The sequence below is a fragment of the Desmodus rotundus genome, chromosome 3, assembly GCF_022682495.2.
Source record: "Desmodus rotundus isolate HL8 chromosome 3, HLdesRot8A.1, whole genome shotgun sequence".
Lineage (NCBI taxonomy): Eukaryota > Metazoa > Chordata > Mammalia > Chiroptera > Phyllostomidae > Desmodus > Desmodus rotundus.
The window spans coordinates 14,017,108-14,035,625 of NC_071389.1; the positions used below are offsets into that span (position 1 = coordinate 14,017,108).

Here is an 18,518-nt window from a genome sequence, read left to right on the forward strand (position 1 = left end):
CCCCTCCACACTTCTACAGGTAATATCCATACCTCGGACATGTATCACATCCCGTCTGGTATGGAAGTCTGTGCCTGTGATTTCTTTTCCCGCCAGGCTGGCAATTCCCGGGAGGTGTACACCAACCATTGTGTGTGGCCCTGGGTCTCTCACTGCATCGAGCACAATGACAGGAAGCAGAAGACCTGGGTTTTGGTCCAGGTTCTGCCATTTAAGGCCTGTGTGTGTTGCCTCTTCTGTGAGAGGAGTTTTAAGCTTTCCAAAGGACTTCCAAATCTGACTACTGAAAAACCGAAGATAGTGGCAGGTTTCTGTACACAGTTTATTCACAGGCTTCATCTAGGAGGAGGTACTTGGTGGGTGGAAGGAGGAAGGTGATCACCAGTCCAGAGTGGGTGATTCTCAGGGCGTGTAAAGAACTCGGGCTGAAGTTCCTCCAGGCAGCTGCCCTAAGGTTGTACCAAGGCAGATGGAGGCCGAGCAGCCTCTGCACAATCACCCTACGAGGTAGGTACTAGTACCACTCCTGTTTTTATAAGCAGGGAAACAGCTCAGAGAGGGTGGATGAACTGCCCTGGCTACGCAGAGCTCACAGACTCCGGCACGTGAGCTGTTTTAGGAAACACGGCACCCGGGGGGCTCAGGCTGGGGCTGCCAGAAGTCCAGGGACAGTCAGAGACGGAGACTACAGACAGGCCCTCCAGACCTGCTCCCAAGCTTTCCCAGAAGACCCCAGCTTTGCCTAGAGCACCTTCCTATCAGCTTAAAAAGTAAGCCAATGTCACCATGGCAGAAGCATGACAAGGACCCTTGCCCTGAAGACTTTTTCTGAAGCTTGGGCCCCAGATATAGCAGGGAGGACGCATTGCCAGGGCGGAGGCAGAGTCTGGGGCTCAGGACCTTCCAGGGGCCATGGAACTGGGGGCACCACTGTACCCTTCAGGCAGAGAGACTCAGTTCAAGATGATCTGCTCCTTGACTCAAAGGCCCCAAAGCCAGCTATGAACAGGGAATAACAGAGCTTGGGAAAAGATGCAGAGTAGGGGAAAAAGTCTTCCTACATAGCATGGAAGTCATATCTGCCCGAGCCAAATTGCGTGCCAAGGACTCTGCGTGCGTGACTCTGGGATAGGGTGCAGTGAGACTTGCGTCAGTCTTTTATTTTTCAATTCAAAAAAGGCTGAGAGGTTTGGATGTGAGGGAGGGGACCCAAAGCAAAGGTCTGCCTGCTACTGTCAAAGATTTGACACCTCTTAGCATAGTACCCCAATTAGGCTCCCTCCGTTAGCCAATCATTATCAGTAACTAATGATTAATTTGCAAAAGGATTCTCCCTCTGATCCCTAGTACCCCATTCAGAATTCAGCATTTTTTTTTCAGTTTCATGTTTATTTTTTCGCCAGTTATGACGGCTTAGTGCTTTCTCTTTGTTCTTCCTCAATTTGTTCACTGCAATCCCGGCTGGCAGGTGTATCAGCAGAACTACAAAACCAAAAAGGCAACAAAATTTTAGAGCTTTCCCTGTGTCACCCAAGGAGGCTAGGGGCAGAGGGAAAGGACATGAAAAAGAAGGTAAGGGCTGGAGCCACACAGACCAGCGTCCAAGTCCAGGCTCCATCATTACTAGCTGTGTGACTTCAAACCAATCACTCATCTGTAAAATGGGACCATAATGCCGGCCAATGGGAGAAGGGTATCAAGTAATAAATAAGTGGAAATTTGATGCCAGACATGTGGTGGGCTCTCAGTTCATGGTCAAAATGTCACTGTGATTATCACTCATCATTTGATTAGACTTTAGGCCCTCCCCACGGCAATGGACACTATCTGAAAATGGTGTCAGAAGCCATGTAGCTGCCACCTCGAGTGGGCCCAGCTTCTCCAATGAATAGGGATAAGGGGGAGGAGCTGGTTTTGCAGCAGGAAGAAGGTCCTTTGTCCAACAGGGACAGTGGCAAGAGCCATCGCTTACTGAGCACTCATTCTGCACTAGTATTGGCACGTATTAACTCATTTCGCCCTGACAGTCGCCCTGGGAGGTGGGCACTGCGCCACTCCCATTTTCACAGGTGAAGAAGCAACTCAGAGAGGTTAAGATTTGCCTAAGCTCCCATAATGCTGGTGGGTGACAGTAAGAGTGGTGGTTTCCGTGCACCAGGAACAGATGTGCCCAGGGCTTTTTTACGGTTGTCCAGGTTGTTCACTGCCCAAGACAGCCTGGCAAAGGGGCGAGTCAGGGCTGAAACTCGGCCTCTGCTCTGTTTGCCGAGCTCTGTACCCTGGCGCAAGGCTGTGTCTGCCTGGAAGCAGGGGCACCTTTTCCTATTTTGACAAAGATAGCATACAAGCTATCAAAGATCCTATTCATGCCTCATGGAGATTACCTTCTCTATCCCCACAACACCTCTGTGAGCTACATGTAAACACCTCCATTTTAGAGTGTTCAGGTCACTTAGCCAAGTCACTTAGGAAGTGATGAAACCAGGATCTGAACCTGGTGCCAAAGCCCGTGCTCTGAACCACTAGGCTGCTCTACTGGCCCCGTCCCTCTGTGCTCAGTAGAGGAACGAAGGGAAAACACACAGTCGCCTGGCTTCTGCATTAAAAAGATGGCAGTGCCGGAGAGGCCCCAGGGCTATCGAGGCCCTCCGTAAAGCTGGAGAAACTCAGTTGATCAGGACTTTGGAGCACTGTCTTTCAGTGCTCCTAACTGTGTGGCCTTATTTATGCTTGCTAAGCATTTCAGTAGCTCAGTTTCCTCCTCCAAAAGTGAGAGTACTATTATAAAGGAACATTTCTCATAGCTGTTTGCAAAATGTGCATGCAAATGTAATCATCTTCACGTCAATCATTGGAGAAAGGCATGGTCATCACCCTTTTGCTCAGGGAGGTAATTAAGAAGCTCAGGGTCACACAGTGAGTAGGGCTGAGTGGACACCTGAAGCCAGGGCTTCTGCCTCCCAGTCCCACACTCAGTCTGGGGCTCCTTGCTAAGTACATTCGAACTTTTGGAGTGCCCGCAGCTGCCGGTGGCCCAGACACCACACAGAGCACAGGTAAGTTGTGTGGTACTGGAAACTGACATTAATCACATGACCACATGGCAGGAAGGAGCACTGTGGAGGAGTTTTTGCTTGGCTCCCATGTCTGAAAACAAAACCTCTGCCTTCGCAGGAGCTGGGGCAGCCCAGTGTAATGTGAGCTTTTCCAGGGCTGCCTTGGGAAGGGAGGATGACCCCGGGAGCCAGAGGCGGGGGTGCGAGGCCCCTCAGACGGGGCTCCGCCCTCCTCATCTCTGGTGGTGGCCAGGTTCAGAGGAAACCACATCTGTTAAAGACTTTGTAAAGAGGTGTGGCCCACAAGCAGAGCCCTATTGTTTTTCCTCTGTGGATCTGGGTGGGTGGGGTGGGGAACGACTGATTCCATCTGCACTCAGATGACAGTTTGCCCATCCTCTGATAAAATGTGGGCTGCTGCTCCCATCCCAGCTGGGTGCCTTCCAAAATGAGTATGCGCATGTGCACTCTCTCCCTGCCTCACCACCAACTCACCCCGATCTCTAGCTTTGCAGACCCACTCTGCACAGGCCGCTAAGCCCCTTGTGCACGAGGCCCCTCCTTAGCTGTGGGTAGACCAGTCCTTATGTGGGCAGCATCAGTGGATGATGAGGTTCGGGGTGGGGAGAGGGAGAAAGATACAGACCTTCCAGCGATTGCCGCACTCATTGCATAAGACGAAGGTAGTCATGGGCTCATCAGCGCTTCGTGTCTGCACCTGAGACGGACGGACAACCACTCATGAAGTCGCTCCCCTACCCTAGGACCTGCCATAGCTCCTGCTGTCTGCAGGAGTAGGGCCAAATCCCAGAGCTTGGCACTGTTACTTCCACCCCACTTTGGCATTCCCCTTTATCACGGAGAATTCTGTCATGTGCGTTTTCCTGCCCTCCTGCAGGTCCATCAGCTCACTTTCAGCAGCTCACTGGCTGGCCTTTGTACTTTCACTCTTGCTGAGCCTTCTGAACTGATCTCACTTCTCTTGCCTCAAGACTCATCTCCTACAGGAAGTATTCCCTGACTCACCTCTGCACATGCCCTATTATGGGGTGAGCTGGAAGCACCCCTAGAGATCATGCAGATCACTCAACTATGATTGATGTCAGCTGGGAGTCTATGGGGTGGGAGGTAGCCCCCCAGCTAATGAGGGAGCAGAGCCAGGAGGACACGACTTAGCACAGCCTTGTCCCTGGAGAGCAACAACACCCGAGGAAGGATAACATCAGGGTTCCTTTGTGCAGAGCAAACTTTGCTGATGAGCAGTTTACTTGTGGTGGGAGGGCAGGCACAGGAAGCCCGCCCCGCCACAGGGAAATGTCTTGGAGGAGAGCAGGACCTTGCACAAACATCTCTGAATTCCTGAATCGGCATTCTCTGGGGGATGATTCCTGAGTGGCGAGGCTGCCTGTATGTCTTCTGTAGCCACAGTTCCCCACTGGCAAAGTGCTCTTGATACATCTTGCTTGCCAAGCAGGTGGGAAATTGAATGGAGGTCCAGAATGACTAGGTACCAATTAGAATCCAAGATCATTGATGCCCCAATGTCATAACGTGTGCCACCCAAAAAAGGGGGGTGGTTTTCTGATGTTTAAACCAGAGAAGTGGCCTCCGTAGCTTACGTGGCTCCCCGTACAGGGGCAGGGGTCTTCACCCTTAGGACTCGGAGCTAAATCCCTTAGGCTTTACACACCAAGTTGGGTGTAATGCAGGCAGAAAGGTCTAGATCTAGATTTATTACTCTCTCTGCCACTGACCATCTTTGCCATCTTGGACAAAGCTGCAAAGCTTGTCCCCTGTCAGGGCCTCGGCTTCCCTGTGTGGAAAGTGAGGGAGTGGAGTTTCAGAGTGCCACATCCCTCCCAACTGTCTGTGACTCTACAGTTCTGTGCCCCGTGAGTCTGGTTCCTCCTAGCCTTCCTTCAGGCCCAGCCAAAACACGCTGGCCAAGCCTCCGCGATACAAATCTGGGTGACTGTACATGCAGAAGATCATTTTCTAGAAGCCACGGGGACACATTGCTGTGCCAAGATTTGCCCTTTTCTCTGCAGCCTGGAGTTTTAACCCTTTCCCCCTCTGGCTCTTCCCTGAGCTCTCTCTGGTTCATCATCTCTATGCCCCTGTAGCTTCCTCCCTCATGGGCCCCCCTCCCTTCTTCACCTTACCTGGTTATAGGTACAATTCTTCTTCTTGCATTTCTTGCACTGGAAGAGGTCAGTGGTGGTGCCGCCCGTTTTGGCCATCTGGTGCTCGCGGATGGCCTCCTGGGTCATGGCATTTCTCAACTCCCGCAGCTCGTCGCTGGCCATTTCCTGGAGAGAAATAAGTCTGCCCTTCAGGGCCGGGGGTCCCAGGGGTCCTGCCCCACATCTGGTTTCTAGAGAGCCTGAACAGAGGAGGGGGAAACGTGCTGGATGGAGGCCAAGGAGCTGGAGGGAGGCCTGGCCTCCTGGCCCTGCCCCAGCTGGGAAGAGGCTGTACCCAAAGATTCTCCATTCTGCCTTTGGGTGGAAGGGCAAACCTCGGGGGCTGTGGCTGGGCCGAGAGCAGAAGGGTATGCACAGGAGAGCAGAAGGCAAACAGCTTCTGCCCCCAGATCAACACTCTTTTGCACATTTCCTCGGAGCTGGTGCTTACCCTGCCTGCCAGGACCTCGGGCACCTGCCTGAACCCTCCTCTTGGAGCTCACTTGACCGGTGACCATCTGATCTATGATGTTCTCCTTATCCTTCCAGTCTAGACATGACCAGGGCCTGTACAAGCTGTGATCACTGTCCAGCCCATTCAGCCTCGTGGGAACCATGGTCTCACTATGACTTGCTGTTGCTGTCTGCGCCCACGCAGCACCTAAAGCCCCTGGGTTCACACCACCAACTGCTCGCCTGTGAGTGTATCACAGAACGTCTTTAAGTTCCTATGGAACAGACTCTCCTGTCTTGCATCAAACACACTGCAGTCACCCACTGTCCCCATTATCCTGGTCCTTCCTTTCTGTGTCCATCTCCCTTGTCACCTGACTCCTCTTCTACCTCTGCCAGAGGAGAGCAGAGAGGAGAACACCCAAACCAAAGAGAGTTCTGGTTAAGGTTCGTTTGGGGGAAGGAGGACGGCAGAGGCTAGTGTTAAGGTGAGTGAGGATTTGCTCGTGGCTAAACATTTTCATTGTTGCTTTCAACCTTGACTCTTTAAAGATTTTATTTATTTATTTTTAGACAGAGGGGAAGGGAGGGAGAAAGAGAGGGTGGGAAACGTCAATGTGTGGCTGCCTCTTGTGCACCCCTACTGGGGACCTGGCCCACAACCCAGGCATGTGCCCTGCCTGGGAATCAAACCAGTGACCCTTTGGTTTGGAGGCTGGCGCTCAGTCCACTGAGTCACACCACCCATGGTTACCCTAACTCTTTAAACTGAGAATAGAGTTGACACAAAGGTCAAATGATTTTAGTAACCACTAAATCTAATGCTGACCACTGCATTATAACCATGTGGGCTTCTTGACAAAATGCAGATTCCTAGGAACCCAAAACTTGAAGGGCAGGCCCAGGAATATGCACTTTTACTACTGTCCCCAAGTTATTTTGGTTCATACACGTTTAAATCCTGCTGTGTTGCCCTGGCTGGGTGGCTCAGTTGGTTGGAGCATCATCCCATACACCAAAAGTCTGGGGGTTCGATTCCAGTCAGGGCACATACCTAGGTTGCAGGTTTGATCTTTAGTCACGGTGTGTATGCAAGGTAACCATTCGATGTTTCTCCCTCCCTTCCTCTCTCTCTAAATTCAAGAATAAAAAATATCCTCGGGGGAGGATTTTTAAAAAATAAATAAATCCTACTGTGTTAAATCCAACAAACAGGTCCTAACCAATGATGGGATATACAGAAAAACGAGTCAAGCCAAAGCTATATAAGCAAAGGAGCCGACTTTAATCTGGGGAGACTTCCCAGAGCATAAAGTATTTGTTCAGTCAAAATCTATCGGAGGCCAATTTATTGAATGTCTTTAACTGCATTGGCGTGCTGTAACCGGTTTTGACTGTAGGGGTGGCTGATTGTAGTATTTATCAGTTTCCATGGTGTAAATATTTCCATCACAGCCAATTTCCAGCTACTAATGCAACGTAACTGAATGCAGAGTTGGGAATAGCTACACATAATCCTTGCTCCTGAGCCATAGGAGTTGGTTTCAGCATACCACTGCCTCTGAGCCCTCAGGATTCAGATAAGATTTAGTTCCTGTCCCCAGGTCATGCTCATCTGGTGGAGTAGCCACCACTTCCACAAGATAGCAAGATAGCCTGGGAAGTACTAAAACAAAGGCATACAGAGTGCAGGGAAAGCACTGCCCTGCCCGAAGCCCCCTCTCAACCCTCCCCCCACCCTCCATGGGGGCTAACTGCTTGAGAACAGGGCAGACTCATTAAAGAGGGGGGGGCGTGGCATATTCTAGACATAGAGAATAGTCCACGCAAAAGATCAGAGGACAAGAATGACATATTCCCAGAAGGGCCTTTGGAGTGGCCTCAGGATGGGGAGTATAGGAGATGGGGCTGGGAATCAGATGTGGAAAGACAGTCCTCTGTGCCCTGAAAGAAATAAAAATGAGCCCTGGCGGGTGTGGCTCAGTGGATTGAGCACCACTGGCCTGTGAACCGAAAGGTCACCAGTTTGATTCCCGCTCAGGGCACATGCCTGGGTTGCAGACCAGGTCCCCAGCTGGGGGCGTGCAAGAGGCAACTGATCATGTATCTCTCACACACTGATGTTTATCTCCTTCTCTTTCTCCCTCCCTTCCCCTCTCTCTAAAAGTAAATAAATAAAATCTTTTAAAAAAAGAAAAGGAAATAAAAACAAACAAAAAAATCTATCCGCTCACCCACCAATCCATTTACCTACCTCTGCCCTGACTCATTTAGAAGGAGGCAGCGCCAAAGACACATGGAGTAAGTACAATCATGTAGAAAGTAAGGAAGAAAAACGAGGAAAGTGAAGGTAGGAGAAGGACCCCAAAGGTGAATTCGAGAAATATTTGTTGCGCACTCATGACGTGCGGGGCCCTGGCCTCAGTGCCGGGTGAGCAGTGAGCGGCCAACTCCCTCTCCTTGTGGGACTGACAGTGTGCCGCTCAACACTTCCAATGGGTATCTCAGCGTCTACGCCAGTCTTTGCTGTGTCTGGGTAGAGAGGAGAAGAGAGGAAGGAGGAGGGAATCTCGAGGACAAGGAAAGAGACACTGAAAGGGAGTTAGGGAGACACAGGGATGCAGGGAGGGACGTCTGTCTACATGGGCATCACTGTCCCAGGCTTTCCCTAACGGGAGCGCCCCGTCCTGTCCTCCAAGCCACAGAACAAACAGCGAGCAGCTCAACCCCAAGCTGTTATTTTTCTTATTGGAGCAAAAATGGTCCTATATTTCTTGTAGAAATTTCCTGTCTGGAGCAAAAGATGACCCCAGGAGGAAGATCTTGGCATCCATGTTGTCTGGGTTGCAGGCAGTGAGGGGGGGTCCTTGGCAGCTGGCCCTGGCAGTCCCTTGTCTGGGGCCTGCTAGATTCCTGGCTTGCTGCCCTTGGCCTGGTCAGCCTCATTTTGGGCCTGGGTGGATGGCCCGATTCTCTTGTCCTGTTCTAGTGAACAGTCCTTGGGTGGGGCCTGACTTCGTCCATGTGTCTGGCTTGGCCAGTTGCTTTGCTGGGACTTCTGGGGCCTGTCTTTGTCCTAATCCAGACACTTAGCTCTGTTCTGACCTCCAGCTTCTGGGAACTTGCTGGGTTTGGCTCAAACCTGGGCCAAACCTTGCTCCTGGTTCTCCTGGGCTTGCTTTCCCAGCACGGCTCTGGAGTTGCCTGTAAGACAGTCTCCTGACAGCATTCCCACACCACACATGCGAAGGGAAGCAGAAGGACCCAGAGCCACAGAGCGGGGGCCAGAGAGAAATAAACTCAAAGCTGGGTTTCCATAAAAGTCACGGCTTCACCTTGTAGGGAAGGAGCAGACCGTGTAAAGCCAAGTTGCAATTTGTAACTCTGGGCATATATTGCTATTTGCCTAAAAAGATCAGATATTTCAAATTAAGCAGAAATATAACCCTGGTCTACTTGTGCCAAGTTCCCCATTTTATCCTAAAGCCAAGGGTATTATCTTTCTTATTTTGGGTATTTGAGGAAGTCAGTGAACCTTCTCAGAAAAACCTACATGCACACTTCACAACACCCCCACACACACACACACACTTGCATACACCCTGCGTAGACTAAGCACACACACACACAGACTAAACACACACGTCACACACTACACACACCACGCACACCGCACAGAGGCCCACTCTGGCCAACAGTTTCAGAGGATCGCCAGACCGACCGGCCGGACTCCAGACTGTCATGCATTTCCCCTCCCCTCCTCTGGGCACCTTCCCGTCAGCGCAGTGCTGCCCTCTCCAGGTGGCTGTGGGAAGTCCCTCAGTTAGCTCAGGCAGCAAAGAGCCGCTCATACCTGAGGGCGCGCACAAGGTCTTTCCAAGATGTAGACTCTGAAAGAAACAGCTCTGGGTTCCCATCCTCATCTGTCACTGATGAGTTGTTTGGCCTCAGCTTTCTCATCCATAAAATGGGGGTAATATTTCCTCTTTCATAGCATCGTGCTGAGGGTTACATGAAATGGTTGGTGAATGGGCCTATTAAATACTAATTCTGGGGAGGGTTTTCTATGTACTAACCGTCTAAACTCATTCATCTCATTGCTTATGAGATAGCCATTATTATTATTCCCATTTTACAGATGAGAAAACTGAGGCACAGAGGTTAAGTGGCTTGTCTAAGATCACACAGCTAAGTGGCAGAGGCAGAATTCAAACTCAGGCAGCTTGGCACAGCCCCCAGATTTCTAAGTTCCTCAGACAGGCTTGTTGCCTTTTCCTTCCCTTACCGACCCTTTCAAGCTGGATCAGTCCTTCCTTCCTGTGCGTTCCCGTGGTGGCCCCATCATGGCACTCACCAGCTTGTTGTACACGTACAGTATCTGTAAGTAAGCCGTCTCCCGCCCTTGGACTGTGCTCCACGGAGACGGGGACCCCTGTTCTGGCCTGGGCCCAGGGCTGGGTAACGGGATAGAGGACTGAACGAGGCAGAGGAGAGAAGCGGGTAGCAAGGCAGCGAAGAGTGGGCACTCCGAGGCCCAACAGCCTGCTCCTGGCTGGAGTGTTTTCTAGCCGTGTGCGTAGGCACATCACTTAACTCCTCTGAGCCTCGGCCTCCCCTTCTGTGAGATGGGGAGAGCAAGCATTTCTGTCTCAGCTGGTGTGAAGACAGAAGTGGCCAGTGTGTCTGAAGTGCTGGCACGATGCCCAGTATGCGTTAGCCATGTCCACCATCCCGATGGCCCAGAAGCCCTGAGAGCTGGGGAGTGGGAGAGGGTCTGACTGTAGAAGCTGCCTGGCTCTCCTTCGTGGAGTCACAAGCCCCTGCCTCTGAGACTTGGACAAAGCTGGAGGGGCCTGGCCCCCCACCCCACCATGCAGAGGCCCCAGCCCGGCCCTCACCTCTGCTGTCATCTTGGCGATGAGGCCGGTGGAGATGGCCCCACTGAGCACGTTCCGCCTCAGGCCAGGGTTCCTGGGGTCCTTGAGGTTGCTAATTCGGCTGCGCACGCGGTTCCGGTACTTCATGTCTGTGCTCTTGAGCTCCTGGTGGATATGTGACATGGTCAAGGGCCAGCTGGTCAGTGGCGGCGGGGCGCAGGAGAATGGGGAGCCTTTCCCTGAAGCCCGAGGAGACCAGGGCCAACTCTTCCTCTCCCTGGACTTGTACAGAGGTCAGGCACTTCGGTAACATTTGAGGGGGCCTCACTTGGGCATAGGGGATCAGTCACGTATCAGGGACAGGAAACAGCCTCCATGGTGAGTTCAGATCATAGCAAGCACTGTGGTGTCCGGACTCCAGGAATGGGCACCTAAGTTTATCTGAGCCTCCTGTATGACCTCAGGTGAGTCACAAGACCTCTTTGTGCCTCCGTTTCCTTATTTCTAAAATACAGGGCAGTTATGAGGATTCAGTGAGTTAAGCTGCATGACGACCTAGCATGGTGTCTGGGACATATCAAGAGCTCAGCATTTAGGGGCTGTTAAGATGATGATGATGAAGATCACCTCTAGTTAGGGAAGGTTGTGGGTCCAGCTGGCAGAGAAACACAAGATTAGGAGCCACGTGTTTGAGTGTTGCAATAAAGAATCACAGAGCTTTGTTGCATCTGGTGCTCCCAGTTCTCTGGTAATGCCCATCACCATTCGCTGGAATCTACTTTGGATATTGCTGGTCAGTGATGTCTCTCTTTAAGAGATGAGGAAGCTGAGGCTTAGGAAGAGTGCAGGCGTTTGCTCAAGGTCACCGGGCAAGTTCCCAGCAGAGACAGGGCTGGAAGCCAGACCCCTCCTAATGGTAGTGCTCTCTCTACTCACCCAGCAGGAAGTCACCCTGCGCCAAGGACCACAGTGACCTCTCTGTCCAGATGCTGCATCCCAGATGGGCCTCCCACCCCCTTCTCTGGAAGAGCTCAGGGAACACAGTGATTTTTCTTGGTCTCCCAAGCCAAGGGGAATCAGGAAGATGAAGCCTTTGCTGGGAAATACTATATACGAGAAAGTGACTGTGGGGAATGTGGAAAAATGGAAACAGCTGACTTGCTAGAAGTGGCGGGAGGAAGGTGGTATAATTTCTGTTTTTGTTGTTTTAATGTTGGTTGTGCACTAAAAATGTAAAAAGAAAGAATACGTGTAATGCATTTGAAAGCCAAAACATTTGTTTAAAAATCTGTGCTTGGGATTCCTGGAGGTGTGTGTCTGCTTACGTGAGGCCCGGAGGGCTGGCGATACCTCTCTCCGTTTCCTGAGATCACAGAGGAGGGGGAGGCCAGCACATCACTGACCCCTCCATGGAGCACACGCACAGCTTTGCTTTCCTTTCCTTGGGAAGAAGGGCATTCAGTGGAGGGAGGAAACAAAGAGGAAAGGCCCAGAATGGGGCCATGGACTGGATCATCTTTGTTTCCAACTGGGTGATAAGGTGGAAGGGACCTGCTTGGAGGGGCAAGTGCCAGAGAAAACAAAGAGGAAGCTCGTGCTCAGTGTTCCGCATTAGTCAGAAATCATGAAAATGTATTTGGCGAGGTACTGCGTAGCTCAAGACATGCTGGCTAATAATTGAATGATGGCGGAGAGAAAACCCCAGATGTGTTGGAGGACATTAGCGTGGGCCTCAGGCAGGAGATGGAAGCAGGCCCCTGCCCCACCCCACCCCCAGCTGAGCTCCATAGGTACAGCCTAAGAGGCCCCAAAAGGGTCACTCACGCCTCAGTGTGACACTCAGATGCCCCCTCTCCTGGGGGTTCCATGCCCTCCCTCCACACCTCTTCGACATGCAAAGCTTTGTCTCCAGTAACAGAAATTCCAGCACTCACACGGTGAGGCACAGTGCTGAGGAACTTTTTACTCTAAGTCAGGAATCTTTTGGTGTAACAGGCCCATGTCACACAGGTGGTCGCCTCCCCTGTCCACAAATGGCCCCTTTCAGAGAGTGAGAGGATGGGGACTATGAAAAGCCCAGGATGTGGAATCCAAAGACCACGGTTTTCAGTCCAGCTCTGAGACCAGCAGTTCCCGAGCCTCAGTTTCCTCATCTGTGACATGGGAACAACAGTCCCGGCCTCCCAGAGATTGTTGCCAGAACGAACAGAGGTAGGAAGTGTGTCCGTTGCCCATCACAGTGCTTGGTACGTATTGGGGAGCGAAAAGTGGGGGCTGCCATCTTCGCAGGTTGGAAGAGGGGGAAGGCTGAGCAGGAGAAATGCTGTCCTCTCTGTCTACTTGACCACTGGATGTCACAAACTAGGCACGTTGACACAGCCTGCTGGCACAGCAGGCGAGCCGCCAGGATCTGGAATCACACTTTCTGGGTTCCAATCCCGGCTACGCCACTACTATTTGCCGTGTGAGCTTTGGCAAGTGCCGCCATCTCTCTGAACCTCAGTAACCTCACCAGTAAAATTAATGAGGAGACTTACTTCGTGGACTGTTCTCAACACTGAATGAGGTACACTTTCATAAACAGCCTAGCATGAGGCCGGCAGGTGGAAGACAGTAAACGTTCACTGGAATTAAGAATTCTAGTTCAGGGGCAGAGCAGGGGGCTATCTCTAGGGCCCTTTCCCTCCCTGTCCAGGGTCCAGGGTCCCTTGCACTCAGGAGACCTGCTGCTGGACAGCCCAGGCGCCCACAACCTGGGTAGAACTCAAGGATATGATCTTCGATTTCTGATGCCATCTTGTCACAGTTGACTCCATAGTCCTTGTAATCATCTAAAAGAGATTCCAAAACACAGGCATCAGCGAGACATGACCTTGACAGGGAAGTCTGCTTGTACGGGGACTATGGCATCCTGTGCCACCCCCATGCCCTTGAGAAAGGCCACATCTCATCTGCCCTTGGGAAGCCTTCCCTCCCCCATCCCCAGCCCAGGCCCTCTCACCATCTGCCTTCAAGGCCGCCGAGAGCATCTCCACACACTTGTCCCGGACAGAGTCCCCTGTGAGATAGCAGGGTGCCAGGAGGCAGACGGAGGGGATGAAGGTGGGGCTCGAGGGGCTGCTGGGTGTCCTGGGGGAGGTCTCTGCTTTCGATTTGCTGCTGTTTGATCTGAGGATGACAATCCATAATCGACATTCAGACATTAAACAAATAAAGCATTTACTGAGCAATGATCTCCTTTAGTCCTCACAGCAGCCCTATGAGGTAGGTACTATTTTAGGTGCTTGAGATGGATCATCTCATTTAATCCTCACAACCACCCCATGAGGTTGCCACTATTCTTGTCTCCATCTTAGAGTCGCATTTTAAAGTGCATTTTAGAGACAGATGCATTTCGAGATGCATTTTAAATACAGGTCACATATCTGGAAACCAGCAGGGCCTGAATTAAAACCCAGGCAGGTGGGCTCTGGGACCCACGCTCTTAACCCCCCACTGTGCTCTTCTGTTACAGAAGAGCGTAACCACGCCAAAAACTACAGCCATTACGCCCTGTGCAAGCTGCTCTCCGCCTCCCTCTCTGCTCTCACTGAATCCTTTCTTCACTCCTTCACTAAATGTTTATTAGGCACCTATTCTCAGGGACCGTGCTAAGAACAAGGGATAAAGCAGACGAGTCAGCAAAGCTCCCTCCCTCAAGGAGCTGACAGTCTAGTGAACAGCGAATGTACCACCATTGAAGAGGGCTGGCTTCTTCCATGTGCCAGGTGCTGTGCCAGGCGCTGGAGGAGCACTTTCCAACGTAACCCTCCCAGCAGTCCTAGGAGCTAAGTACTGTTACCGTCCCCATTTGCAGACGAGGAGGCAAACCTGGAGAGTTACACTACTGAGGTTTGAACTCAGGCCTGTCTGATTCCAGTCCTTACAGTCTTAACTCCTATGATACACTGCCTGAGAATGATCCCATTTTGGCTTTGGCTTAAAAAGCCACAAATAAATATCCATACATATACATATATGTGCATATATGCACAGATGATTGTAAAGATAACTGTGTGTCTTAGTCTGCCTGGGTTGCCATAATAAAATACTACACTGGGGGGGGGGGCTTAAACAACTGAAATGATCCCTGGCTGATGTGGCTCAGTGGATTGAGTGACGGCCTACGAACCAAAGGGTCACTGGTTCGATTCCCAGTCAGGGCATATGCCTGGGTTGCATGCCAGGTCTCCAGTAGGAGGCATGTAAGAGGCAACCACACATTGGTGTTTCTCTCCCTCTCTTTCTTCCTCTATTCCCCTCTCTCTAAAAATAAATAAATAAAATCTTTAAAAAGACAACAACAGATATGTGTTTCTCACAGCTCCAGAGACAGATCAGGTGTTGGTCCGTTTGGTTTCATGTGAGGGCTCTCCTTCCTGGCTTGTAGCTGGCCGCCCTCTCACCGTACCCGTGCAGGCGGGGGGAGCGCTCAGGCGTCTCCTCCACTGAGGACACTGCTCCTATTGGGTCAAGTTCCACCCACGTGACCTCTTTTAACCTTATTAGCTCCTTAAAGGACCTAGTTCCAAATTCAGTCACATTGGGGCTTCAACATATGGATTTGGGGAGGGAGGGGACAATAATATTCACACCATATTAACACCATGATAACAGCAATTATCTCTCTGAGGTGGCATTATAGGATATTTTCATTTTCTTCTTCTGCCTATACATATTTCCTAAGTCTTCTACAAAAAAAATATATCTACTTTTGTAATGAGAAACACTTTTTTTTTATGAGTGGTAACTGTGCTGATGGCTCAGACAGGCTTCCTGTCTTCCTGTTGTCAAGGAGCTGCCGGCAAAAGGTGGAAGAAACCCAACTGTCCGCTGGTGGGTGAATGGATAAACAAATTGTGGGGTATACCTACACTAGATTACTATTCAGCCATAAAAAGGAATGAAATTCTGAAACATGCTACCACACGGATGAACTTGGAAGACATTATGCTAAGTGAAATCAGAAAGATAGGAAAGGGCCAATATTATATAACTCCATTTACATGAAGTACCTAGAAGTCAAATTCATAGAGACAGAATGCAGAATGGTGGTTGCTGGGGCAGAGGGAGGGGATCTGGGGAGGGAAGGTTTAATGGGCACAGAGTTTCAGTTTGCGATGATGGAAGAGCTCTGGAGGTGCATGGTACCATTGAGGGGCTTCGTGCAGCTGGAGCAGGAAGGTGAGGGAACTGGAGAGAAAGGACTTGGCCAAACTCTTGGACTTGTTGAGGATGGTACCAACAAAAGCACCATTCACTGCCTGTTGCTGCTTATTTCTCTCTGCAGGCCTGAGAGTCACAAGTTACCAGCCCCCCGTTAGCGCTAAGAGGATGGAGTGGTAGTCATAAACTCCCTCCCTTTCAGAGCGGAGTCTGCACTACTCTTGGGAGGGGGATGGCAGGCAACATGTCTCTGCCTTCATCTATTGGCACTTCAGTGTCTAGGAGACACTGAGTCATCAGAGTTGAAGAAATTAGGGACCCCTCCTCCCTCCATCCAGGGTCTGAGGACACTGAACCCTTGTGGAAGGTCCCAAAGGGCGGCTGTATTTCCTACCTCCAGGGGGCGCCATTCACATTGTCACCTGGGTACCTCTGGGAGTTGCACAGGTGCACAGCTAGGGCAGCTGCACCAGGCAGCCCTGGAGCTATGGATGCACTTCTTCCCTTCAGGAAGATGATGCTGGGCTTCTGAAAAGTCAGACCCAAGGAGTTGTGTCTGACAGTGAGGCTGACTGAGCAGCCCAGGCTTCTCTGTGTTAAAAATCTGGGTTTAAGAGAAAATCCCACCCAACACTCCAAGGAGCACTTTTCACTGTGAATTCTGCCAACAAACTTTTCATCTCCCAGCCCTCGCTGTTTGGCCTGACCTTGGATCCCCTGTCACCACAGATGCCCTTGGACCACAGGGACTGATGTGTTCTCTGGAGCCTTGAGGTCCCTCCAAGGTGTCTCATTGCTGCCCCAGGAGTGGGGTGGGCTGGGGAGGGAAGGCTCTCTCCCTCTCTCTTAAAAGGTTTATATTTCAAATTCCCAAAAATTTTGTCCAAAGGGATTTCTAGCTTCTCTCTATATATTTTAAGTACAGTTTGAACCTTACTGTACTGTTCTAAGACTAAATTATCCTGGACTCTACCCAACCCTGCCTGACAACTGCGTGGCCTGGCAGCGGGGCACAGGGATGGGGGAGCTGCGATCCACCCAGCTCTCCCCTGGAGTCAGATTTCAGCAGGAGAGGAAGGTGCGGGAGAGGGAAGGCTGGGAAGGGCATAAACTGGAGTCCAGGGGCTGCCTGCACTCTCCCAGCCACAGTGACTCTCCCTGCACCCAGCCCTGGTCCTGGCCACTGGGCTCTCCCCTGCACAGCCACAAGAGCCCCAAAGCCAGTCTCCCTGCATCCTCTTGCCTCCCTTACAATCTATTTGCCATTCAACGGCTTGGCAGGGGCGAGAGGGCTTTTAAAAACTCACACCTACTCCCAGTATTTCCCTGCTTCTGACATTCTAATGGCTTCCAATTATTTTCAGCATAAAGTTAAACTCCTCACCGTGGCTCCCCAGTCCCGCCACATCTGACCCCTGCCTGCCCTCTGACCTGCTCTCCTGCCACTCCCCCCTCACCGTTCACTGAAGCCTCTACTACCCTCCTGCCTTCTGTTCCTTGAGCACACCTGTCCCCCCCACCACAGTGCCTTTGCACAGCTGGCACCTCCTCCCAGAAGGCTATTCCTCCTCCAGATCTTCCTATGACTTGGTCTTTCCCACAAGCCAGGCTCAAATATCACCTCCGCAGGGAGGCCTTCCTTGGCCACGCCAGCCAAGCAGACTGTCCCTGCCCTGTAACTCTCTAGCACATGACCTAATTTCTTGCATTCATAGCACTTACCCACGTCTATAATTAACTTGTTTATGTGTTTGTAAACATTGTCTGCCTCCGCTACAGATTACAGTTTCCACAGTATAGGGACCCCCTTGGCTGGCTCACCACTGTCTTCCAGCAGCTGTAACAGTGCTCTCGGTAGGTACTTGATAAACCTTTGCTGATGATTGAATACAGAATGGGCTGAGGGGGCTGGCCATGGAGAGGTGCAAGGGACATCCCAGGGGTCTAGCCAGAGATGAGCTAGGTCAGGGTCAGGTCCTCTTAGCAAGGCCAGTGACTTAAGAGAAGAATCTGTCACCTCCCACAGCCTAAGCCAGCTCATCTTCTGCAACTGTGATGGGGCTGCAGATTCTTCCTGGGGCTAACCCCTCACTGTCCTGCGTGGCCCACACCGCATCCTCAGTGTCTAGGACTCAGCTGTAAGGAACCACCAGGGGGAGCCTGAGGGTGCTGCTCAGTCGAAGGCATAATAGCAAACAACAATAGTAACTTGTCATTTAAGAAATGCCTACAATGTGGTGGTGTATTTATTAAGAACACAGGCTCCAAAGCCAAGTTCCCAGGTTCAAGGCCTGACACCACCACTTTGTAGCTATGTGGCCTAGGGTGAATACCTTCACCTCTAGGTACCTCAGTTTGCTCACATGTCAGGTGGGGATAACAATAGTACCCACCTTATACAGTTGTTAAGAGAATTAAAGCACCTAAGAGAACTCTAGAAACGAACCATTAGGCAATTTACATAGGTTGCCACATTAAGTGTGAGTATTATTACTAAGCATTATGTACTTATTGAGCACTTGCGTGGGCTGGGAACAGTGCTAAGCATTTCATTACCTTATTTGATCCTCACCATAACCTTGAAAGGGGGTCATAATTATCCCAATTTTAAAGGTCAAAGGACTGAGACTCAGAGAGCTGAACTGGCTCGTCCAAGGTCATCCAACTAGCAAACAAAGAGTCAGACTGCAAATCTGGTGGCCTGCCTTCCAAATTCTTTTCCATACATCTCACTATGGCTCTAA

General features: G+C 51.1%; 1 protein-coding gene across 1 annotated transcript in view; it reads right to left on the minus strand.

The window, feature by feature from the left end:
• Window positions 1-309: 309 nt before the first annotated feature.
• The window catches only part of TCEA3 (transcription elongation factor A3), a 34,127-nt gene continuing 15,918 nt past the window's right edge, over window positions 310-18,518 (minus strand). The window contains exons 6-11 of the mRNA XM_071220855.1: window positions 13,571-13,737; window positions 13,344-13,400; window positions 10,591-10,745; window positions 5,219-5,365; window positions 3,703-3,774; window positions 310-1,482 (exon numbers count right to left, since the gene is read on the minus strand). Coding sequence (XP_071076956.1) covers window positions 1,474-1,482; window positions 3,703-3,774; window positions 5,219-5,365; window positions 10,591-10,745; window positions 13,344-13,400; window positions 13,571-13,737 — 607 coding nt within the window. The 3' untranslated portion in view covers window positions 310-1,473. The remainder of the gene's footprint in view (window positions 1,483-3,702; window positions 3,775-5,218; window positions 5,366-10,590; window positions 10,746-13,343; window positions 13,401-13,570; window positions 13,738-18,518) is intronic.